The 25,642-nt window shown below is 37.4% G+C and overlaps 2 protein-coding genes across 5 annotated transcripts in view; one reads left to right on the top strand and one right to left on the bottom strand.

Moving 5' to 3' along the window:
• Window positions 1–240: 240 nt before the first annotated feature.
• Window positions 241–25,642, bottom strand: part of LOC6051464 (NADPH-dependent 1-acyldihydroxyacetone phosphate reductase) — an 85,501-nt gene continuing 60,099 nt past the window's right edge. For all 4 annotated transcript variants that reach the window (XM_038262682.1, XM_038262681.1, XM_038262684.1 and 1 more), the window contains exons 3-5: window positions 1,604–1,827; window positions 975–1,542; window positions 241–912 (exon numbers count right to left, since the gene is read on the bottom strand). In XM_038262682.1, the coding sequence (XP_038118610.1) occupies window positions 671–912; window positions 975–1,542; window positions 1,604–1,783 (990 nt within the window). In that variant the 5' untranslated portion in view covers window positions 1,784–1,827 and the 3' untranslated portion in view covers window positions 241–670. The remainder of the gene's footprint in view (window positions 913–974; window positions 1,543–1,603; window positions 1,828–25,642) is intronic.
• On the top strand, window positions 18,045–19,864 carry LOC119769600 (transcription factor btd-like). The gene is made up of 3 exons (XM_038262685.1): window positions 18,045–18,326; window positions 18,496–18,897; window positions 19,094–19,864. Exons 1-3 carry the CDS (start codon window positions 18,144–18,146, stop codon window positions 19,205–19,207), a joined length of 699 nt encoding a protein of 232 aa, XP_038118613.1. The 5' UTR covers window positions 18,045–18,143; the 3' UTR covers window positions 19,208–19,864.

Below are 25,642 nucleotides of genomic sequence, written 5' to 3'. Positions count from 1 at the left end.
GGTCAACGGTGGTGGGAGTTCGAACTATAGAGCAAATTGGACATTCAGTAGAAAAAAACAGCCGTAGAGGCGTAGCGAAGGGGTCTTACCGTCCCTCCGTCACGAGAATTAGGGATTTTACGCAAATCGAAGAGGGGGTGGGGCAACTTTTCCCGATTTCGTGTGAGTTGGTATAGAATTACCCAAATAACAAGTCGACTAATAAAATAATTAACCACAACGCAATAAAAAGACATGCCCTTTAATAGAAGTAATAATTCGTTTTTTATTCTCTCATTATTTTACACATAAAGGGACAATCGGTAAGACTTAAAAACAAAACTTTACAGTACAGAAGCCGCAATTTTGTGTAGCATTTGTTCTCATTTTCTTACGAAAAGCATTCGCACCACACACAACTCACCAACAGCTAAATTGGAAATCATATGTTCCAGTCATCGTTTCACGATGAATATTTTATACAAAGCCGTTGCACTTCGTATGCTCGCACGTGTTTAAATTTCAGTAAAACTAAGTCACGCAGCATCCATCCGCGATTGTAATCATCAAAAACATAATTATAATAACGGGTTTTGTTGGAAAATAGTAATAAAAAAGGCACTTTTTGAAATCTCTCTCTCGCAAATTTTGTTCGCATTGAAGGGGGGGACAAGCCCGGAAAAGCTCTCTTCTAGACGTTCTGGATCGGTTTCGATTCCTGCTTGGGCGGCGTGCTGCTGCCACTGCCACTGCCGGTGATCTTGAAGGACGACCGGCAGGGCAGCTTCACCTGGAACTTGGCATTCGGCACCGACAGGCAATACGACTCGCTCGGCCGGGTATCATACATGGCGCGCTCGATCACGCCCAGGGCGGAGCTGGTCAACACGTCGGCACTGTACTGCGTGGGGACGCCTTCCTCGTCGGAGATGGCTGGGGAAATGAGATTTAAGGTTAGAATTTGGGACGATTGAAAACAATATAGTTCCACTCACTGTACGGTATCGGTGCCTTGAACAGCGCCTCGGCCGGAACTCCGCGCGAGTCCAGCGTGACCACACTCACTCCGTACGGCTTCAGCTCCTTGCGCAGGGCGTCCGCACAGCCCTGCACCGCGTTCCGGGTGGCCGTGAAAACCGTCAGCCCGTCGTCCTCGTTGCCCGACCCCAGCAGAATCAACCTGCCCCGGGTTGGCCTCAGCAGTCCAATGAAGGCCCGGGCCGTCCGCAGGCAGCCCATCACGTTGTTCTTGAACATGTTCTCCCACTGCAGCGAGTCCTGCGAATCGATCCGGCCGCGGTACACCGAACCCGCGGTGTTGATCACGGCCAGAATTCCCCGCTCGCCCGCGTTCAGGTGGATGCCCATCGCTTCCGCGGCCTCCCGCAGGATGTCCTCCCGGGTCACGTCGATCCGCAGCGGCACCACCGAGCCGGGCACGGGCGTGTCCGAGTTCTCGCGCATCTTCATCCAACCCTTGAGCAGCTTGGCCGGCAAGGACTCCACGGGATCCTTCATGCCGGCAAACACCCGGTGGCCTTTGCTAGCGAAAAAGGTGCAAATCTACGAAAGAGAAATTACAGTTATTCTTTCAGTACTCCTCAAAAGGAACCCAAAACCGAACCTGTAGTCCCAGTGCGGTGTCGGCGCACGTCACCAGGATCGACCCCATCTGGGCGGGACCGTGGCCATCGTTCCGGGTGCCGCCGCGGACCTTGCACAGCAGGTAGAGCAGCAGGGCGCCGGCAATCGAGAACAGCGCGATCAGCTGGATCGTGAGCACCAGGGCCGTCTGGGCCTCCATGGTTGCGGACGACGACGACGGCGGCAGGCCAGCCGGGTGAACACCTGTCGGGGAGAAGAGATGAAAGAGAGTCAGTGATTGTTCAAATAGTTCTATTTGCTCTAATGAAAAATATTTTCCTCTAAGACTTAAAGCTTCTCTCTATTTTAATATGAATAAATATCAAACGCGAAAGAGAGAGGAGGAGAGTCACGCAAAAGAAAATCACTCCCGAAATTCGAAAAAAAAAAATCAATCTGCTGATGATTTTTTTGTGAATTTCCTTGTCAGCACCACCTTAATATTTATTTCACTTCGTTTACACACATTGCCCATCTACAAAATGTGACAGGTCATTTTTCGACGTGTGATGTTACACTTGCAAGAGTAGTAGTGAAAAAGATATTCCACCGAATAATCAAGATGATGATTTTTTTAGATTCCTTATACCGATCTTTCGTGCGCGAGAGAGGAGAGCATGCTCCCTTCGGATTTTTTCTCTTGATGAACACCAAATGATTTTCTTATGATGATGATTATTCCATCGCTGAAAGTAAGTATAAGGTAATTTCTTTTACTTAAATTATCAATGCTATTTTTATCCTTTTAAATATTGAGATATTAAAAACTCTAATTAATTTATAAAAAAGGATCAAATTTAACAAGTCTGTACATTAACTTTCTTTGGCCTTTACAAACATATTTAATGTTTAAAATCCTCCCTTTGCTCTTGGAAAATTAATACAGTTCAACTCGATTATACGAAGTTTTGCCTTTGATTTAATTTCTGGGCAAATATATATTATTTTGCTTAGCATTTTATTTATTTTTGGCTAATAAAAAATACTAATTTAATTGTCATTTGTATTGGCATGATGTTCTTTTAAACTAAAAGAATGCAAAACCTACAAAGTCTTTTTATTATGGTTATGTTAAATAGAGTACACCCAAACATTTTTCTCAAAGAATATTGTTTTCAAATTAAAATAATTTAAAGAACTTTGTAGAGCGTTCAATTTTCCGGGAAAAGAAAAACATATTTTTTTAATCCCGAGGATTTCCCGAATCCTGGGGATTTTTTTAAACAGTCATAAAATCTATGTTTTCATAATTATAATCATTTTAATTATAATTTGGTGTTCCTTGAATTTTGATTTCAATGTGATTTAAATTAAAATCCTTTATTTATTTTTAATAACACCTCTATTTATTCAGCAATTCCATTTCAAAAGAGCCTAAACCGAAAAAAAGTTCTCCGATCGGGCTCAAATTTTTTACTGGCGGTTCCTTGGCCAATATAATTAGACCCGTATTTTTTTTTTTGTTTGGCCATTAGGGTGACCTACCTAAAATTTCAGCGATGACCTATAGATGTTTGGGTATCAAAATTTTTTTAATTGAAAGACGCAACTTTTGGTACCATAACATCTATAGGTCATTGCTGAAATTTTAAAGTTATCGCAGTTTTAGTGGAAAAAGTTGATTTTTTGCCAATTTCGTCATTTTCCCGTTTTTGCGCGTCGAAAAACTCAGTTTTTATTTTCAAAAAATCATATCTCCGAAACGTACGGTTCGGCATCGCCAATTTTTATATGTTTTGTGAAATTTTCCGAGGAATCCGATAAAAATATTTTCAGACATAGGCTCTTTGGTCCAGACACGGTCAAAACGCCATTTTAAGTTTTCATGCGACTTTTTCAAATGTTAAGCTAGATTTTCGAAACTTCTTACTATTTTTCCCAAATAGCCAAACTTATCATCTTTCTTTTGCGTCTAAGACAGCTAAAATCGGATGAAATGGCGCGGAGATATGATTTTTTGAAAAAAGAGGTTTTTGCGAAAAATGACGAAAATTGCCATTTTTCGAACCACCCAACACGATGTCTAATTATTTTATCGGAGAACTTTTTTTTTCGGTTTAGGCTCTTTTCAAATGGAATTGCTGTATTTTTATATGACATGACTAAGCAATTTCATGTTTTATAAATACATATTTTTAAATAATACCCAGTCTTTTTAAAATATATAAAATTAAATTGAACATATTTAAAGCCCTAAGCATTAAGAGGATCAGTAAACTAAAATTTTTGCGATTTTCCCAATAAGTCAAATTAATGTTGATATATGTCGAATAAAAATTTTAATGCTTATAAATTGTTTTGGAGTTTTGGAAAAAAAAACCGGGATTTTTTTCCCGGGAATTCCCAGGATGAACGCATTAAAACTTTGCTATTTAAAACAAGGAAAAACTTATTTATTTGTATTTTTTTTGCAAATGTTCAAAACAAACAAAATGTCTCAGAAATTCATAAAAATTACTCTTTAAAAAATTTAGACTGTCATGTTGAAAAGGATCTTTTTTCAGTGTTTTTGGAAAAATTGCTTATGCAAAAAACTCAAAAATGATGATATCTATTTATTTAATTCAAAGAACTGCACATGTATGAATATATGCAAAAACTCATAGAAAACAGTATTTTTTTACAAAAAAAAAGACATCTCACAAACGAATAACTGCTTATGTTCGTAAGATTGCTGAATAAAATATATTTTAAGGGTACACAGCAAGCAAGGAAGTTTTTGTCTTCTTATTCCAAATTTGTCAAACTTACGGACCCAATCCTGCAAGAATCTGATTGTAAAAATAGTCAAACTTTGTTGTAAATAACTTTGAAGACAGTAATTTAGGAGATGAATAAGAAATCATGTCGATAGTTCCCGTAGTTTTGAAGATACTAAAATGTCTGTAACAGAAATCTGGGTGCATAAGTTATGGTTGATGTGTACCGTTAAACTAAATTTTCTGTAATAAACATAATTTTCCAAAATAATTCAAAGATCTGATCATGATTGCAAAAACGCAAAAAAACAAGAACATAGTTCTTTTAAACCAATTTATAGCAATTTACAAGGTTATTTACGATAAAATTATCGAGACTCGTTAACGATAATGATAGTACAGTCCAGACTCGATTATCCAAAGGCCTTGGCAAAATCTCTCTTCGGATAATCGAATCAAGAAAAAAAGATTGTTTTACAAACTTGACCAAAATGGGGTGGCAGAGCTCAAATTTGATATTGAAAGGAAAAAAACAAAACACGAAAAACATTTTTTTTTGTTCGTGATTCGATTATCCGAAGTCCCATACAAACCATCGGATAATCGAATCTTCGAATAAAAGAGGCTTCGGATGATCGAGTCTGAACTGTACTATCGTTATCGTTGGGACGATAACGATAATCTATCGTTATCGTTATTACGATAATTCTATCGGCGATAATCTAATCGCCGATAATGAACGATAACTTATTTTTAAAATCTTTCTAAAATCGACTTAATTCAGCTGAATCATGTTAAATTTTCAATGCTTGCACTAAGAAAATCTTGTAAGTTTCAAAGTAAAAAATATGAACAAAAAATGTATAACAATACGTATAAAATATGTATAACAAAAATACCGTTTTTTTTAAGGTACTCAAATTTTCATAATTGGGTATCAAACGAAATTTGTTTTTTTAACATTTAAAGAGTTTTTTTTAAATACTGCAATTTTCACAAAATACCGTATTTTTTAAAAGACTCAAATTTAGTATATTTGCAATACTTATGGGTATCGAAGGAAGATAAATTTTGCATGCTTTTTCAATTTATTATTATAATCTTCACAAAAACGCGTATTTTTCCGAAAATACTATTTTTTTTTAAATTTGCAATATGGGTACGCAACATTTTGTATGAGACATACACAATTAAGATGCATGCTAGAAGCATGCAAAATTTTACTTCGTTTGATACCGATATTGAATATTTTGAAAATTTGATTATTTTCAAAAAAGCTTCAATACATTGAAAAAGCATACAAAGTTTCAATTCGTTTGATACCCTTATTGCAATTTTTCAAAATAAAATTTTGTGAAAATTTTAGTACATTCCAAAAAATCTCTAACATAGTGAAAAGGCATACAAAATTTCACATCGTTTGATTTGCATTTCTCGAGATCTGCCGGAGCGAGAAAATTTGGTCCGTGGTGGCCCGAGCGCCAGTAAACCCCGCTTGATAGGGGCCCACGAACCTCCGTGCGTACGGTGTCAGCAGACGGCAGAGGATCTGGGAGAGGATTTTATAGGCCGCGTTGATAAGCGTGATACCGCGGTAGTTGCCGCAGTCCAGCTTATCGCCCTTTTGTAGATGGGGCACACGACACCATCCATCCATTCTGCTGGTAGTTTCTCCTCCCTCCAGATCTTAGAAATCACCAAGTGGATCGCCCTCGCCAACTGCTCTCCTCCATATTTGAAGAGCTCACCGGGTAACCGATCTTTACCGGCGGCCCTGTTGTTCTTCAGCTGCCTGATCTCCTTCTTCACCGTCTCCAGATCAGGTGCCGGGAACTGTTCGTCGGCAGCGGGCCGTCCAAGTTGGGTTTCAAAGCCGTCTCCATGCGCTACATCGCCGTTGAGGTGCTCGTTGAAGAACTGCTGGCACCTGTTCAACACCTCGCCTTTGTCCATAAGAAGGTTTCCCTCGGCGTCCCGACAAGTGTTGGCTTGCGGCGCATAGCCTTTGCGGGACCGGTTAACTTTCTCGTAGAACTTACGCGTCTCGTTCTGCCGGAACAGCTGCTCCATTTCGGCGCGATCGCGATCTTCCAGCTGGCGCTTCTTGAGCTTGAAGACCGTTCTCTGCTGTTTCAGCGCTTGTTTGTATCTGGCCACGTTCTCATCAGTTGCAGCTCTCAGCTTCACCGCATAAGCTGCTTTCTTCTCGTCAAGTAGCCGCTGGCACTCCTCGTCGAACCAGCGCTGCTTTCCAACTCGGACCGTACTACCTAGCGCGGCTTCAGCGGCACTGCCGATGGCCGAGCATATTCTGCTCCATCCATCGTTGAGCGAGGCAGCGCCGAGTTCCTCCTCCGTTGGCAGGCTCGCCTCCAGCTGCTGCACGTAGTGCTGAGCCGCAGCCGTGTCCTGCAGCCGCTCGGTGTTGAACGGCGGTGGGAGCCGGCTCCGTCGTCGGTGATACGTCGTCGACAGTTTTGAGTGCATGCTTGCACCCACCAGGTAGTGGTCCGAGTGGATGTCCGCACCGCGGTACGTGCGGATGTTCCGTATGTCCGAGAAGAATCGGCCGTCGATGAGGACGTGGTCGATTTGTGTTTTTGTTCGTTGGTTAGGCGATGTCCAGGTGACTTTGTGGATGTCTTTCCGGGGGAAGAATGTGCTCCGTACCACCATACCGCGGGAGGCTGCGAAGTTGATGCACCGCTGGCCGTTGTCGTTCGTGACGGTGTGCAGGCTGTTCGGCCCGATCACCGGCTTGTACATCTCCTCCCTTCCTATGCGGGCGTTCATATCTCCGATGACGATCTTGACGTCCCTCTGCGGGCAGCTGTCGAACTTCTGCTCCAGCTTCGCGTAGAACGCTTCCTTCTCGGCATCGGATGATTCCTCGTGTGGGCAATGTACGTTGAAGATGTGATAGTTGAAGAAACGGCCTTTAATCCTCAATCTACACATCCGGTCGTCGATCGGCTCCCAATCTATCACACGACTCCGCATCTTGCCCAACACTATGAAGCCGGTTCCCAGCTTGTTTTCGGCTCCGCCGCTCTGGTACATGGTGAGGTCCAAAGCATCATCCTCCCACATCTTCGCTCCCTTCCAGCACATCTCTTGCAGCGCTACAACATCGAAGCGGGGTTTGAGCTCGTTCAACAGAGCGTACTCATACCCATCGAAACGTAGCGATCTGCAGTTCCATGTTCCGAGTTTCCAATCGGTGTCCTTTTCGTGCCTAGGTCTATGCCGTTTGTTCCGGATCCTTATTCCTTCTTGATTGTTCGTAATGGTTTTGATTTCGGTATGCAGCCGGATTGGGGCTGCGATACCTAGTCTCGGGGTGGGGCTGCCACCTTGAAGCTACCGAGACCCAGCTCCGGTTTTCTCTCGACACCGTAACGGGGGCCTTTCTCTCGAGGCCTAACGGTATAGCTACACCCTCCGAATTGAAACGTACTACACTTCCAAAAAATATAATCTTAGCAAAAACATTGAAAATTAAATCATGATATGGCTGATTTGATTTTAGAAAGATTTAAAAAATGAGCTATTGTCCATTATCGGCGATAAGATCATCGCCGATAGAATTATCGAAATAACGATAACGATAACCGCGATCGTTATCGTCAGACGATAATTTTATCGATTAACAACCTTGCAATATACAATATTTTTTTCTGAAATTCATTACTCTGGAAGCAGATTTTGCACCACCATGAACTCTAGCGCACAAGGTGCCTTTTTTAGTCCCCGAAAAAAAAATGAAAATTAAGATCTGCCTTTTTTGGCAATTCATCTTTTAGTAATAAAAAGTGAAATAAAACATTTTTTTTTCCTGTCCCATCTCAAGATAAAGATTTTTTATTATTCATGACAATCACCACAAAATAAATGATTTGCAAAAACGTCAAAAATTACACAAAATTTAAAATTTTGTTTGCTTTCATTTGAGACTATAATAAAAAAATAGCTTCGAAAATCTAACAGTTGAAAGTTAGCCTCATTTTGTCGACAAAAGTTAAAGTTGACAAATTAGAAGACGTTCACCTTCCTAACGCAAACAAATTACGCAATAGAAAGGTGGAATCTACTAAATCTCTCATCAAAAAATGCCCTAACGTCCATCTCCCTTGATGAGCAATTTGTTTCGCGTGAAAGTCGTCATCGTTTGATGGTGGCGCTCCACGAGGTGTAAACCTCTGCTTTACTTAATGACATCCTCGCAAACGTCCACTAATGATGAATCTACAGTCTACACCCATCTGTTGCTGCCTACAACAAATCGTACTCAACACCGCGCAAAATTGAGCCATTGTTTTGATGGTGCATTTTTGCTGTTTTTATTTTGCGCGCGAAAACTCCCCATCAAACGAGTATTGACTCAAGTGAGCAACGCCGCACTCACCGGAGTGTATGTTTTTCTAGTAAATTGGTTCGAGTTTACTCAAACACCTTGCTTCAAATGCTCCGGAAAGTGCACTCAACTCTTGTTCGCCGCCATGCTTTGATTGAATAAAGCGCAAAAAAAAACAAAGATGTCGCCACCGTGCCGCGAACTGTCATTTTGCGCTCGCGCTCTTTATTATTTAAACTCTATGCAAAATCCGGACTGAGAGTGGCAATTAACGCCTGCATGGGCGTAATTAAAGATGTTTCGTAATATGTTTTAGCACCCTTTTGCACGACTTTGAAGCGGTTAAAGCAATAAACTCATGAAACAAATCGTGAGAGCAATTGTCGTATAATTGCGTTAAATCATTCACTCTGTTGGAGGAAGAGGAGATTAGGACAATTATGCAAAACCTTAATTTCGGAAATGCGGTTGTAATCGACACCGATTTAGTGGCAGCCTTAAATCTTGAAAGACTGACGGCCGAAGAACAGAGAATGCCGTTTGGCATCACTGCGCGTTGAGCTAAATTAAATCATTTTCTGAAAAGTCGCGGCGTGCTTTGATCGCAAATGAGGTTATTGTTTGAGAGTTCGTTCTGACTATATCTATATCAAGTTGACGGCAGTCACACGCCAGGGACGGAAGGTGACCATTAAGTGATGATATATTGGATGCACTGTTTGATTATCGAGCGAAGACGAGTTGCGCGTTATGAATATCGTAATGGTAACCTTGGCCGTGGAGGACGATACTATTTGCTTTGATTAAATATGGTTGAGATTGTGTGCGATGCATAATTAAGGAATACAGTAGGTACTTCATTATCCGAAGCTCAATTACACCGTACAACACAAAGTTTCGCTTTAAGACGAGTCATGTGCAAGCATGGGGTTTAAGGTTTCCTGAAGCATCACCTTTTTAATTAAAAATAATAATCTATATATTCTAGAATAATATATTCTAGAATGTTTTCGGCCAAATTGAGGTGAGAACGCCATTTTGTGCAGCTCTCGATGCCTCACCACACCTTCACAGATCCCCAAAAGTCGATTTCAATCCTGAAATGTTCAATAAAAACCGAAATACTCAGAATTTATTTATTTAGCAGAGTTGCCATTTCTTCCCAAATTTAAAAAAATTTTGAGGAACCCGTATAAAAAATCACTTTTATCAGACGGGAAATCGGATTTGAATTCAAAAAGTATTTGACAGAAATTTTGATAAACTACATCAAACTAAAGTTTGATTTTTTCGAAAATGTTTTTTTTTATCTAGGTAGGTACACTAGACCCAGTTTATTGGTAAAGTATTTTAATCCTCTAAAACATATCCCCATAGAAAAATAGATGTTTAGCCAATACCGTTGGGTGCAAGAATGTGAAATTAAAAACTGTTTTTTAAAGTGTATCTATTTTTTCCAAAAGCAGCCCAATTAGTCCAATGCAAATTTTATTCAGGTTTTGTCATTCCTCAAGAAATAAAACGGAAAAGATGACTCAATTTTCTGCTTAAAATATGAAGTATACATTGTATAACGCTTATTTATGTTTTTTTAATCATCAAATAAAAACTCATTAATTATTTAATTATAATTTACTATAATTCAATGAAAATTTTGAATTTGTGACAACTGATCGATGAAAGACGCAACTGACAACTGATCAATGAAAGACGTGAAGCAATGGATTTGTTTCATGACTTCATCTTTTTTGAGGATAAAATGAGAAAATAATGAGTGTGAAAACTGGCGACACTGCCAAATATGTTTTGTTCTGCTGGACTATTGTTCATGTTTTGTTCGTTCTTCCAAAATTTATCAAAAACATCAAATTAAAAATGCTTTCGCGTAAAATAAGGTTTTTGTGATGAATGTGAAATTAATTGTATTAATTGTTTAGTTTGTTTTAAAGAGTGTATTTATAGTCCCAGAAAGCACCACTATTAGGCCAACGAAAACATTATTTACAGTGTTGTCCCACAAGAAAATGAGACTGATAACGTAATAATAATACATTGCATATTTACATTGCAGTATTTATGTTTTTTCGTCAAGTATAGCCATTGCATTTATTTTTTATTTTAATTTTTTTTTCATTTTTTGATATATTTTAGAGGACATCAAATGCCAACTTTTCAGAATTTTCCAGGTTGTGCAAAAAATCTTTGAGCGAGTTTTGATTTTTTGAATCAATACTGATTTTTTTTAAATCGAAAAATTGGTCGCAAAAAATTTTCAACTTAATTTTTTGATGTAAAATCAAATTTGCAATCAAAAAGTACTTTAGTGAAATTTTGATATAGTGCACCGTTTCAAGTTAAATCCATTTTTAGGTGACTTTTTGGAAAATAGTCGCAGTTTTTCATTTTTTAAAATTAGTGCACATGTTTGCCCACATTTGAAAAAAATATTTTTGAAAAGCTAAAAAAATTCTCTGGAAAATGCAAAAAAAAATGCATTATTTAACATTGTTGATACGACGCTTAGTTGCTGAGATATTGCCATGAAAAGGTTTAAAAACAGGAAAATTGATGTTTTCTAAGTCTCACCCAAACAACACACCATTTTCTAATGTCGATATCTCAGCAACTAATGGTCTAATTTTCAATGTTAAAATATGAAACATTCGTAAAATTTTCCGATTTTTTCGAAAAAAATATTTTAAAAATTTTTAAACCAAGACTAACTTTTTAAAACCGCGTAATATTGAGTGTTTGGCCCTTTTGAAATGTTAGTCTTGGTTTAAAAAAATTGAAAATGTAGAGAATTTTCTCAGCTTTTCAAAAATATTTTTGTCAAAAGTGAGCAAACATGTGCACAAATTAAAAAAAATAAATACGGCGACTATTTTCAAAAAAGTCACCTAAAAATGGATTTAACATGAAAACGGTGCACTGTATCAAAATTTTACTAGAATATTTTTTGATTGCAAATTTGATTTTACATCGAAAAATGAAGTTGACAAATTTTTGCGACCAATTTTTCGATTTTTTTAAATAATCAGTATTGATTCAAAAATGTATAACTCGCTCAAAGATTTTTTGCACAACCTGGAAATTTCTGAAGAGTTGGCATTTGATGTCCTCTAAAACATATAAAAAAATAAGAAAAAAATAAAAATTGTGTTTTTTGCAAATCAAGTTTTAGTGACAAAAAGTTAAATAAAAAATCACCAGATTTTTTTTACCGTGCATCATTTTTTTCAGTGTAGTCCGTATCCATACCTACAACTTTGCCGAAGACACCAAATCGATCAAAAAATTCCTTCAAAAGATACAGATTTTTGAATTTTCATACATCATTTTTGTATGGACAGCTGCCAAATTTGTATGGAAAATTATATGGACAAACTAATGATGCAAAATGGCTTCTTTGGGCATACCGAAGGCACCAAAAAAGTTTCAGTCGGATTAAAAAATACAAAAAAATCGAATGATCGAAATTTGAGAGAATTGCTCACTAGCAAATTCAAACGACTTTTGAAAACATGCATTAGTTCAAAACATTCTAAAGAAACTTTATCTACCTACAAAAAAATAAAATAAAAAAAACACATTTCAACAAAATTGTTCACCTAATTTCATGAAACATATATTCAAGGGAGGAGAATGATATTTATTTGATTTATTGAAAAATTCCGATTTTTTCACAAGTTTTGAGTTTCGTATTTCGTTTTTGTTTTGGCCGTATTCTACAGCCTTCTGACCTTCACAGATCCTTGACACTCAATCCCTCAATCCTGATAAATACAAAAAATCCGTATAAACTCCATGTAATGTTGTCTCTTTTTGAATGAAATGTTGTTTCGTTTTAACCCCTTATGTTTATACATCAAATTTTTTGTTATTGTCTGCTTTACAACACAACATTATTAACATTATTATACACTAAAAAATTGAAAAACGGAAAATGGCAGAGTTTTTAAATTTTTTTTAGAATTTGATGAAAAATACGTTTTTTTTTTAATTTTGAGTAAGCCTTGATGGCTGATTGGGCTTCCAATTTTACATAAAAGTTCCTTTAACAACAAATCACCGTTTCAGGCTGCAAATTATTGAAAAACACCTCTTTTTTAGCATGTTCAAACATGAAAGGGGTCGTACTGCCCCTCCGTCACGAGATGTCTAAAACGGACCTTCAATTTATTTGGGACAAAAGTTGAATTTCATTTCGGTGTAATTAGATAAAACAAAATAATCCTTCTTCAATAGATCAATAGAAAATAATCAGTCGATGTCCGTGTGCTCTCTTGTTCTATCTAGATAGGAATCCCAGCAAGCTTAGTACAGAAGAGCTCACCGGCTTCGGCAGAACCAAATTTCGTCAAAATCAAAAGATTATTAAAAATCGATATTCCCGATCAAACTTATTTTATTGATAATAATAAGAGCATTATATTTGGAAAAAATATGAAGATAAGACATTTATACTAATTTTTAGAGATGAATATTTTTATTTATTTTTTTAATGAGGTTTAAAAATATATTTGCAACGGCCTAATAAAATAAAGTTTATAAAACTAAAATTTAGAATAAATGTATTTGGGTAATTCTCCGCCAACTCACACAGCAGTTGCCCCGACCCCTCTTCGATTTGCGTGAAACTTTGTCCTAAGGGGTAACTTTTGTCCCTGATCACGAATCCGAGGTCCGTTTTTTGATATCTCGTGACGGAGGGCGGTACGCTTTTCATTTTGAACATGTGAAAAAGAGGTGTTTTTAATTTGCAGCTGAAACGGTGATGAGATAGATTTGGTGTCAAAGGGAATTTTGTGTAAAATTAGACGCCGATTTGATGGCGTACTCAGAATTCCGAATAAACGTATTTTCATCGAAAAACACTAAACAAGTTTTTTCTCCCATTTTTCGTTACTCGACTGTAAAATTTTGGAACATGTCATTTTATGGGAAATTTAATGTACTTTTCGAATCTACATTGTCCCAGAAGGGTCATTTTTCATTTAGAACAAAAATTTTCATTTTAAAATTTCGTGTTTTTTTCTAACTTTGCAGGGTTATTTTTTAGAGTGTAACAATGTTCTACAAAGTTGTAGAGCAGACAATTACAAAAAATTTTGATATATAGACACAAGGGGTTTGCTTATAACCATCACGAGTTATCGCGATTTTACGAAAAAGAGTTTTGAAAAAGTTGGTCGTCATCGATCATGGCCATTCATGGTCACCCGCGACAGACACGGACGACGAAACAAACAGAAACGCAAAAAGTAACTTTTTTTCGTAAAATCGCGATAACTCGTGATGTTTATAAGCAAACCCCTTATGTCTATATACCAAAATTTTTGTAATTGTCTGCTCTACAACTTTGTAGAACATTGTTACACTCTAAAAAATAACCCTGCAAAGTTAGAAAAAAACACGAAATTTTAAAATGAAAATTTTTGTTCTAAATGAAAAAATGACCCTTCTGGGACAATGTAGATTCGAAAAGTACATTAAATTTCCCATAAAATGACATGTTCCAAAAATTTTTACAGTCGAGTAACGGAAAATGGGAGAATTTTTAAAACTTTTTTAGTGTTTTTTTCGATGAAAAATACGTTTTTTCGGAATTCTGAGTACGCCATCAAATCGGGCGTCTAATTTTACACAAAAGTCCCTTTGACACCAAATTTCTGTCTCATCACCGTTTCAGGCTGCAAATTATTGAAAAACACCTCTTTTTTCACATGTTCAAAAATGGAAGGGGTCGTACCGCCCCTCCGTCACGAGATATCAAAAACGGACCTCGGATTCGTGATCAGGGACAAAAGTTACCCCTTAGGACAAAGTTTCACGCAAATCGAAGAGGGGTCGGGGCAACTTTTCCCGATTTCGTGTGAGTTGGTAGAGAATTACCCATTTAGGAATGAAAAAAATCAACAAAAGTTTAACACATTGAATACAAATATTTAGAGCGCTGAAGTCTCTTCAAATCTTTTCATTAGTTCATTAACTATGAACAGTTTTTTTTTCCTCGACAACACCTAAAGCTTAACAGCTCACCTACCCCTGCGTGCTGTGGAATGTGGTAAATTAGCTTCCAAGCCTAGAGATATCCACTTCACGATTATTACCAATTACTGCAAGGTTCCCCCTTAACCAGCGTGCTTGGCTGATTGACGCTGCTCAGATTGCGAACTGTGGAAGCTCATTCCTGGGGCTCGAGATCAAGGTGAAGGTTCCTCAACTCCCCAAAAAAAAAAAGATCTTCGTTCTAGTCGAGCAACTTTTACGACAAATTTAAGCCCGAAGTCGTCAGCCAAGGTTAAAACTGTTTTGCGTTGCTGCCGTCGATGGCACGCCCCAGTGATTATATTTTGGATGGTTCGAACTTCACGCTCGCTCGGATTCGTCCCAAGGTTAGAAAAGGAAGTGAATCGGCGACGGTTGGCGGAATGTGTTATCGTGTGGAACCTTCCAGACACAGTGGTGCTGCGCCTTAAGGCCTGCGTGCCCCACAAGTTTCAGTTTCCAATTATCGATAATTAGTGGTTATCGGTTTGACGAAGGTATATGGAATGCTTCGAGCTGCCAGATTAGCGAAGCTTCACTGTAAACCAACGATAATATACTTCGTGATTTTCCAATTACAGATTTTTCCATTGTGCGAACAAATCGAGAGAACTTCGATCAAATTCTTGGCAGAATGATCTCATAGCCAGCGGTGAGAACGCTGGAGATGAATACCTAATGAATACGCGATGAGACAATGACATTATGAATTTATTAGTATACTTCCATCGATATAATGGATGTTAGAATCCGGTTTGTGATGAGCCATTTCAAAGCATTTCATTATCATCAAACGAGACGTTTGAACACCTCTAAGCACAGCAACTACGAAGAGAGCTCACATAATAACCGACAACGCGCAGGTCGTCGTCGACGATACATAACTTGAACTCCAAGTTGGCGGTTTAGTCAGGTGAAGCCCGCGCAGAAGCGTGCCAATGTCGAGGAGGCACGACTTGGACTTGGTGCTTTTTGCCCTCAATGACTTGGTTAAAAAAGTGCGCCGAGTACATGCTTGGGCTGGAAATGTATGTTAAACACTTAATTTTGTTAAACAGGAATGTGGCTCATGCTTTAAAGTCCTGAAGACTTGATTGTGGTAGAGCGAAGAACGAACAATTTAATATATTTTTCTTCAAATTCTTAATTCATATTTTAACAATGCCTGCAGTGATTTTTTTTAAATAAGTGCTTCTAGCCCATTTGAAAAGTTAAGCTTGATTTTAAAATTTCAGATTTTTTTTAAATTGCATAATTTTAACAAGAGCTTAATTTATAACACATCGCGAATTGAAAAATTAGAAGTAATAAGATGAAACTAAGAAAAACATTTTTTTCACATTATTCAAGCTGTCTGTAGTCTGTCTAGAGCGTCCAATTTCCCGTCCTGGGAAAAAAATCCCAGAAATTTCCTGTTTCCCGAAAAAAAAATTGAAAAAATATTTAAATTTCCCGGGAATTTTCGAAATTCAAGCGAAATTATAAATTTTCTTAAATTTTTGGAACTTTTTTTGAATAGAGCATTTTAAAAAAATAATAAATGAACAAACTCAACATGATTTTGTTCAATTGAATGTATTGTTTGGTTTATATATAATTAATCAGATTATCTGAAATTATGATATCAGAATTATTTCTGATAATATTGCAGGAGCGGCCGTGGCTGACTGGTTACAGTGTTCGCTTTCTAAGCGAATGGTCCTGGGTTCGATTCCCATCTGCTCCCAACGAGAAAGTATAGGAAATATAAATCTTGAAACTTTGAACATGAACGAAAAATCAAAGTCGCTCGAGTCGGGGTTCGAACCCCCGTCCTTTAGATTGGTAAGGTGAATCCGATTGATGCAAACGTTCTTCAGGGCGGGGCTTGTCGATAAAGCTGAAGTACCTCGCGCTCGGCTAGCCAGCGTAGAAATGGGTCACCGAAGCTCGGCAGATCTAACACCTTCCAAATGCCTATGCGAGTTATTTGCATGTATAGAATATAGATCTAAAAAATACATGGAAACAACTCAACTTGTAAGAAGCGGCCGCGTGGTCCCGTTTGGATGGTTGCACACACACACACACACATAATTATTTCTGATAATATTAATTTTTGAAGCAACTGGGAATAGATGTTGCTTAAATTCTTTAATAATAATTACAATTTATTTACATGAAGATTTAGGTTCAAAACTATAAAAATACTAAAAACATAATTTAAAAAACTAAAATTTTAAAATTCTAAGTTATTAACATTAAACTACTAAAATAACAAAATACCATAAAAAATACTCTAATTTATCTAATCTAATCTAATCTTATCTTATCTAATCTAATACAAAACAACATAAATAATATAAAAAATACACTAAAATATTATTCTTCTGAAATTTTCAAATACTAAAATATTAGAAAGGGATTGAAATGATAAAAAAGTAAATAATAAAATTCAAGTTTTCAGATGTAATATTTTTAAACGATCTATAGCGACTCGACGGTATTAAAACAAAATCAAACATAAGGCATTGGGGTCCTTTTCGATCCCAAACTTTTAAAAATCCAGTTTTTGACCAAATTTTGTTCTCTTGTTTTTCTCGTGTATGCGATACTATTACACTTAAGATAGTTGAAATTGACCCATAAAACTTATTGAAAACACAACAAACGATTGACAGAATCACTCCGGAGTGTTACTGGTCAGTTCCGGGTAACCGGGCACCGGTTCCCGGGTGCCCGATGAACGGCCAAGTTGACTTTTTTGATGAAAACCCATCATGTTGCACATCAAACTTCATGAAATTAAAAGATATGTCAATCTACGGTCATGCCGTTGTTCTGGAACCTGTTACCGGTAGATCCCTGGGGACACTTTCGGAATATTAGAGAAACCCTATCATCCGTCATATCAAACTTAATGAAATTGAAAGATATGTCAATCTACGGTCATGCCGTTCGCTGACCCATCCTGACCATTCTGGAACCGGTTACCGGTGGCCCCTTGGGGACACTTCCAGAATATGAGAGAAACCTTATCATCCGACATATAAAACTTCATGAAATTGAAAGATACTTCAATCCACGGTCATGCCGATGTTTGCAGGCCCATCCTGGCTACTCTGGAACCGGTTACCGGTGGCCCCTTGGGGACACTTCCGGAATATGAGAGAAACCCTATCATCCGACGTATCAAACTTCATGAAATTGAAAGATCTTTTGTTCTCGCCACCTTTTTTCATACATCATTTTCAACTGAAGATTGATGAAAACCATTCAGAAACGTTGACGATTTTCGCACAAACCACGCTATAAAACAACGATGAGGCAAGTTTAATTGAGTTGAAGATCTGTAATTTCTCTTCCCCCCGGACCATGGCAATCCCCCCGCGCGCTCCGATCCATCCTCAGGTGAACGGCCCTTCGTGTGCTCGTGGATGTACTGCGGCAAGCGGTTCACCCGGTCGGACGAGCTGCAGCGACACCGGCGCACCCACACCGGCGAGAAGCGCTTCCAGTGTCCGGAGTGCAACAAGAAGTTCATGCGCAGCGACCACCTCTCCAAGCACATCCGGACGCACAGCAAGCTGAAAAAGGACCACGTGCGGTACCTGCTCGAGGTAGGTTTGTCGTGTGGGGGTTTGGTGTTGTTGGGTTTTTTATTGTTTTCTAGAGTTGTAGAGAGTAGATGTTTTAAGTTGAACTTTTTTTTTGTATTTCTTTTTATGTTCTATTGCACGTGTATCGAAACTTCCTTGTTTGACCTGCGTTGTGCTCGCTACTATCCAGTTGGGCGATTCGATGAAATCGGGTGGGCTGAGTGACGAAGGCGAGGAGGACGACATGGACATGGACGAGGAGGACCTCAAGCCGGAGGAGGAGGACGACGAGGACAGCGACCCGGTTCCGTTGGGGCAGCTTGCCAAGCCCAAGCTGGAACCGGGCATGCCTCAGCGGCCAGCTGCGATGGCAGTTACGACGCTTTCAAGTCCAAACTCCGCGATGGGACTGATGATGGCCGGTGGTCCTGGCGGGGCCACCGCCGGTACCGTCCAACCGGTCGCCGTATCCAACGGGTCGAGCACCGGAATCGTCTGGATTGCGTCCGGCTCTTTGCTGGGTTTGCAACAGCCTCAGCCGCCGCCACCACCACCACCACTCTACAGCATCAAACAGCTCAACAACTCGCAGGTTGTTATTTAGAATTTTTATTGTTTAGTTTTTTGAGTAGTTCTTAGAATTTTCGTTTTCATTTCAATTCGAAAAACAGTAATGTTGTAAATTAGTGTCATTCTTAAGAACTATTCATTACTAAGTTTTGATCACCCTTTTAAGACAAAAAAATCATTGTTCTTAACTCACCTTCGTTCTTTCTCTCTCTCAACAGGAGGTGGCCAACTCGGCCGCGTCCGCGTCCTCGGACAGCAACGACAGCTCGGACGAGAAGATGATGATCACGCTCGGCAACGACGACGCGGACCAGTCGATCGACTCGAACTAGCACATCGAAACGCTGTCCCTACAGCAGCTTGCGTCGTTCGCCGGCTGTGGGCTACCCGTGTACGGACAGTTGTAGGGTGGGGTTGAGGAGGAACGGAACGAGCGGAAAAAGGTGGAAGTATCACCGAGGTTTCGAACAAAAAAATATCTTAGATAGCGAGAGCATTTTACACAGCATCCTGGTTGAGTCGTCCGTTGCAGCTATTTTAGTTTTGTGCAAGCGTACTTCCCCTTTTTTTAAACTGTTCTTGAAAAACTTTGGTTTTCAGAAAAAAAAAATCTAAAATCCAAAGTTTTGCCACAAAAAAAGGTGATAAAAATTATCAGAAGTTCGTTCGTTTTGTAAAAATCAAACCGTTATTATTTCTTCCATAAAACCGACCTTGTTTAATGAATAAAATTCATAATAAAACATTTAAACTTTTTGATTTTGTGGACGAAACATAATAATTTACGTCGACGAGCTACCAAAAGATAGTTGGTCACCAAAATTTTGACCATCTATTATTTGATATTTCGTCGAGCTTTTGACAGTCTTCTCGAATACGATTTCATTAAATTTTACAAACTGATAAAAAAGAGTCGACATTAGAGAGCATCCCGCGATCAAAGGACGAAATCGTGTTCTACTCTTTTGAGTAGAGCAACAGAATGTACAGAAAAAAAACATGTAAAAAAATACGAAAATGTGACCCGACACGCCGGCTTTTTAGTCCAAAATGTTGTTAACTCTGCTGGCTGGGCAAGCTTATCGGAAAGGATCCAGTATCGAAATCGAACCAATTTCTTACCTAGCCCCCCTCGATGTTCGTGTATTTGTAAGATCGCAGACTATGAGTAGGGTTAAAAAACGCGCGTAGGAATAATTTACCCGATTTGTTTCCTCTTTTATTTTTGCTAGCGCCAATATGTGTATTAATTTAACTTATTTTTAGCTTGTAGTAACAAATTGTTGGTTTTATTAAGTTGTTTGCCGGCCACGCGGCTCCGGAATCAAAAGCAGAAGAAAAACAGGAAATTTTACGTACCTTGAATTTTAGGTTAAATGTACTTTTTGTGTCTTCAGGTCGGCAGTAGAATCATTTTTAAATCTGTATTATAGAAGTTGTGCGAAATTAGCTACGCGTCGCGTACGGAGCGTAAGTAAAAACCGAAAACAATAAATCGAAACATTTTAATATTTTTCAAAATATGTTGATGGTGTGTTTTTAATACTTGATGACAAATGGGTTTTAATTTTCTTATTGCAATATAGAGTTAGGCGAAATATACCCATTTTAAGCATAATAGGCGGTGTTGTTTGATTGATGCTGGATTATCTGGAGTGTTCTGAGACCAAGTACACCAACGAGTGGAGCAACTTTTTCTGTTTATTTTCACTTTTACTAAAAGTTATTCTATTCCTTTTACGAGCATTTAAAAAATATATTTCCCAAATGTATTCTAATCAGATGAGGTTGCATTGGGCCACGCCCATTTTTCTATTATCAGCTGATGAAATTTTAAGCGAACACTCGCGAAAAGTAGCATTCATAGAGAAAGTTTCCTGGCATCACTGGCTCACTCCAACAGGCACTGCTGGTGGTGTTGGTGGTCACCCTTTGTTCTTTATTTGCCTTCGCTTCTCGCTCGGTTTTCTTCAGCCTTCGATTGGAATGGGTCGTCAAAAGTCAAACGTCAAAAGAGTCGGCGTGTTTGTTTTTTTTATGGTGCTTGCTAATTATTTACATGTTTTTGGATTATTTTTCAAGTGAGTGACTAACTAATGTTCAAAAGAAAATGATGCCGGTAATTGAAAGCAATTTCATATCTTGTGTGCTTTGAAAACGTTAGCGCAAGAGAAAAGATGTTGATAGCGACTTTCGGTTAGCAGTAAAGCTCTCATCTTGCGTGAGGCTGTGAGTGCCAACAAAATGATGAGATATGGTCCCGCGAAATAGAAATTATGATCAAAAGTGCATTGCTTTGTGTATTTTTTTAATTTTGCTCAAACTTTGTGGGGATCTACCTCATAACCAAAGAAGCAATTTTGTGTCATTGGTTCTTCCACACAAGTCTCCATATAATTTTGGCAGCTGTCCATACAAAAATGGTACGTAAACAGCTGTAATTTTTTAGTGAATTTTCTGATCAATTTGGTGTCTTGGGCAAAGTGGTAGAGATTGTTGAGGACCTTTGAAAAAAATAGGTACCCGGAACAATAATTTGATAATTTTTTAATTACTTTTTTTCACGAAAACCCAATTACCCATTTTTTAATTTTCGAGATTTTTTGCTATGTTTTAGGGGACAAAAAGCCGCAACTTTTGAGCCATAGAAAAGTATGGTAAAAAAATCTGCCACCAAGTTATGAATTTTTGAAAAATTTGTGATTTTTGGACAAAGTCAAAATTTTATAGAAAATAAAAACATAGACTTAATTTTTTCATGTAAAACTGAATTTTAAATTGAAAAAAAAAAAAGAAAAAGGGCTCCGTTTTCAAAATATATCCACCGAAAGCTTGATTTATGCGAAATATTTGATATTGTTTTTTAACAAAATATTGTTTTTTTAAACAAAAAAGAATCAGGAAAATTGCAGTTTTCTAAGTCTCATCCAAACAACCCACAATTTTCTAATGTCGATATATCAACAACTAATGGTCCGATTTGCAATGTTAAAACATGAAACACTCGTGATATTTTTTATCTTTTCGGAAAAAAATATTATAACATTTTTTTAATCAAGACTAAAATTTTAAAAAGGCAAACATTCAATCATACGCCCTTTAAAAATGTTAGTCTATATTTTTAGAAATGGTCACTCATCATTTTAAAAATCGAAAAACTGCAAATATTTCGCAAAAATCGAGCTTTTTGCGGCTTTATTTTGAAAACGGAGCCCTTTATCAAAAAATGTTTTGATTGCAAATTCAATTTAACATAGAAAAGTCAGGTCTATTTTTTTTAGTATGAAATTTCGTTTTTTTCGAATCTTAAAAAATCATCATCTTGATTACTCGCCGGAACATCTTTTTCACTACAACATTTGCAAGTGTAACATCACATGTCACACTTTTTGTAGATGGGCAATGTGTGTAAACAAAGTGAAATAAATATTTTGAGGCAGATTGATTTTCTTGGAGAATTTTGGGAGCGATTTTCTTTTGCGAGATTTGCCTCTCTTTAGCGGGTGAAGAAAGTTCGCAAGCGAAATTGATTTTTTTGCGATTATTCCGTCCCTGCAAAGAGATATCATTTGTGGTTTTGTTGTTACAGTCCTGACTCGATTATCCGAAGGCCTCGAAAAAAAATTAACTTCGGATAATCGAATCACGAAAAAAACAATTGTTCGTTGTCTTATTTTTTTGATTTTCATGCTTTTTAAGTTTGACCCTACTCTAGAGTGATTTGTGTGATGTGTGATGTTAAATCCAAGATGGCGGCCAAAATGGCGGTGATGAAATATTGAAAAAGAACATTTCTTAATTAAAAAGGCATTCAACCATTCAAACATGCTGGGTCGACCCAATCCACCAAAGTACCTAAATGAGTTACTTAAATTTTAATAAACATTCGAATTTTCAAATTTCAATGAAAAAAATGTTAATGAGACACCATTTTGGTGCCATTTTTTCCGTAATATGAGTATTTTTCGAAACATTGGCGTTGTTGAATTGTAGATAGAGTTTTCTCAACTGTTCTTTTTTTTAAGTTTTTAAATTGGAGTTTTCGGACCTCAAAAGATGCTTGAAATGCTAGTCAAAGTTCAAAAATAAAAACTTAGGTTAAACTTTGTTGTAAAACGCGTTATTTTTTGGGCAAAATATAAAATTTTCAATTTCCAATTTCTTGGGCCCAATTTTTTGGGAAAAATAGAAAATAAAACAGTACAATAAAATCTTCCTAGTATAATCAGAGTTAAGTAAAAAATCGAAATTCTTCAAATTTACTTACTCACTGGATATTCTAGTGCACTCAAACCCCGATGGTTTGACACCAACTGTTGTCAAACGAACGGGGTCACTTTTTAGTTTGACATCCTTTTTACACGGAGTTCACACGCACTACCAAACAATTGTTGTGATAGTGTGCGTAAGCGCTGTGTATAAAGTGACAGTTTGTCACTTTTTAGTTTGACTTTGACCAACCAACGGGGTACAAACTAAAAAAGTGACCAACCACCGGGGCTTGAGTGTACAGCCTACAAATGAAGCAAACCAACTGTAATTTCAAATAGTATTGCTCGTTCTTCACTCTTTTTATGATGTTACCGACTTTTCAAACAAACTGCGCTCACGTGCTTTTTGTGGGCACGTCAGTATTCTTTTCTGTTTCCATCGCCTACTTCGTAAACACAGACTAGAGTGCTTGTTCAATGTGTTGTTTTATCATCCATACGCAAATTTTACGAACGAGTTCGGGTCGACATCAGTCAGTCAGTCACACTGGTCAACTCTTCAGCAGTAGATACCTATTGCGCGGATCATAGACGAAGCTACTTTTTGAGCCACCTTTGTTCAGGTTCTGATCAAGACTCAAAATTATGAAGCTCATAGAGAAGGTGTTCAACCCAACGGGAAAGAATCATGTCGGAACGTTGATCTTTTTCCACGGATCAGGTGGGTTTTTGGTTCGATGCGATTGCAACTTTGAATTCCGTCCCTCAAGAACTCGGTGATGGTTATGTAATTATTACAATTAGGTAGGGTAGGGTAGTCATCAATGAGACACTTTTGGTTTTCAACTTTCAACGATTGTTCTATTTTTTTCATCAGCATTTTTTAATGAGCTTTTAGTTGCATTATCTTTCTTTTAATGTGTTCTAACATTGACCAAAATATGAGATCGATCTAACGACTACAGCCAGAGTTATTCAACTGTCTCATTGTAGACGCACTTGGCAGGAACAATGAGACAGCTGGGGAACAATGAGACACTCTACGAAAATTAACATTTTTCTAGCAAAACATCATGTTTTTGTATTTTTCCATTGCAAGTGACTTGCCTTGAACATTTTAGAGCAATTTTGCCAACATGAAACTTTTATTAACAAAAGTTATACTAAAAAGTATTTAAATTTTGTAAAATCCATATATTAATACCAAATAACTTTGTATTTTAGGTTAAATGAAATTTAAACTCTATAAATATGCCAAAAATCACTTTTAATTCATGTTTTGAAAGATTTCCATCGATTTTGAAAAGTTTATTGAAGAAAAATCAAAGTGTCTCATTGTTACCCATAGGCTGAAAGGAGTGGGGAACAATGAGACAGCCCTGGATTCTGGGTATATTCTAAATTTTGGCCAAATCTAATGAAAGGACATTGTAGCCCAACTTAATCCCTATGGAACGTCAAAAGAAATTTGAAGAAATATTAGTTTTGGTGTAAATGGCAGCCTACGAGCGAAAAATATTTTTGTCCATAATTTACTTTTACACCCCAGAATCAAACATTTATGAATAACTTGTCAAGGGAGCGTCCATAACCAAAGCCACTATTATGGCAGACGTATATCCAGTAGACACACCTTTCCCCCAAATATGAGCCTGATTGGTTGAAACTACGACTTGTGAGAGCCATTTTATCATTGTTCCCCGTGTCTCATTGATGACTACTCTACCCTAAGCTTTTAACAGACTGTATTGATGTTATTTCATTGAAACAATTTGTGCAAAAAGAATTAATTCAATTAGTTGAATACCTTGTACTAAACAAATTACATTTTGAAGTAAAAGAATTACGGAGCACTGGTGTAACTACAGGTGTTAGAGGGTTAAATGTGAAAAAATAGATGACTTTCGTGGAATTATGTTAATTTATCGTATAATTCAAATCATGTTGCATAATAATACAAAAAAAAAGTCATTGAAAAATTCCTTTCTATTGTTTGTTCTCAAAAAATGCGAAAATATATTCAGAGCTTGCTTTAAATATTTGAAAACATTGGGTTTTTGGGGTAAAACCAACACTAAAAAGCTTTACCGTTTGTTCAAGAGCTGGAACCAGTATTTGTCATGAAAAACATAATTTCTGCATGTTTTTTATTCTCATTTCAATAAACTGGTCACAGAGGCAAGTTTAAAATTTTTCATCAAAAAATACCAAAATCCATTTTCTTGTAGTTGAATGATTTTTTACATGCAGTCAAGCTGTTAATTGATCTTCACACTTATTTAAACCATTAATGTTGATGTCCTATACTATTTTGTTTTATAATATTAATTAAAACCAAGATCATAACAATTTTCAATCAATTTAAAATTTCCCAGGAAATTGACAGAAAATTTCCTGTTTTCCGGGAAATTTGTAACCCCGGGAAATTGGACGCTCTAGCTCTGATCCACAAGGTCTGAAAAGGAAAATTGTAGGAAATATTCTCAAATTGCGAAAAACTGAATATTTATCGAAAACATTTACCTTGAAATGAATATTAGTTGATTTTGTTTTGTT

This window comes from Culex quinquefasciatus, chromosome 3 (assembly GCF_015732765.1).
Source record: "Culex quinquefasciatus strain JHB chromosome 3, VPISU_Cqui_1.0_pri_paternal, whole genome shotgun sequence".
Lineage (NCBI taxonomy): Eukaryota > Metazoa > Arthropoda > Insecta > Diptera > Culicidae > Culex > Culex quinquefasciatus.
This window is presented reverse-complemented; position numbering and strand designations above follow the sequence as displayed.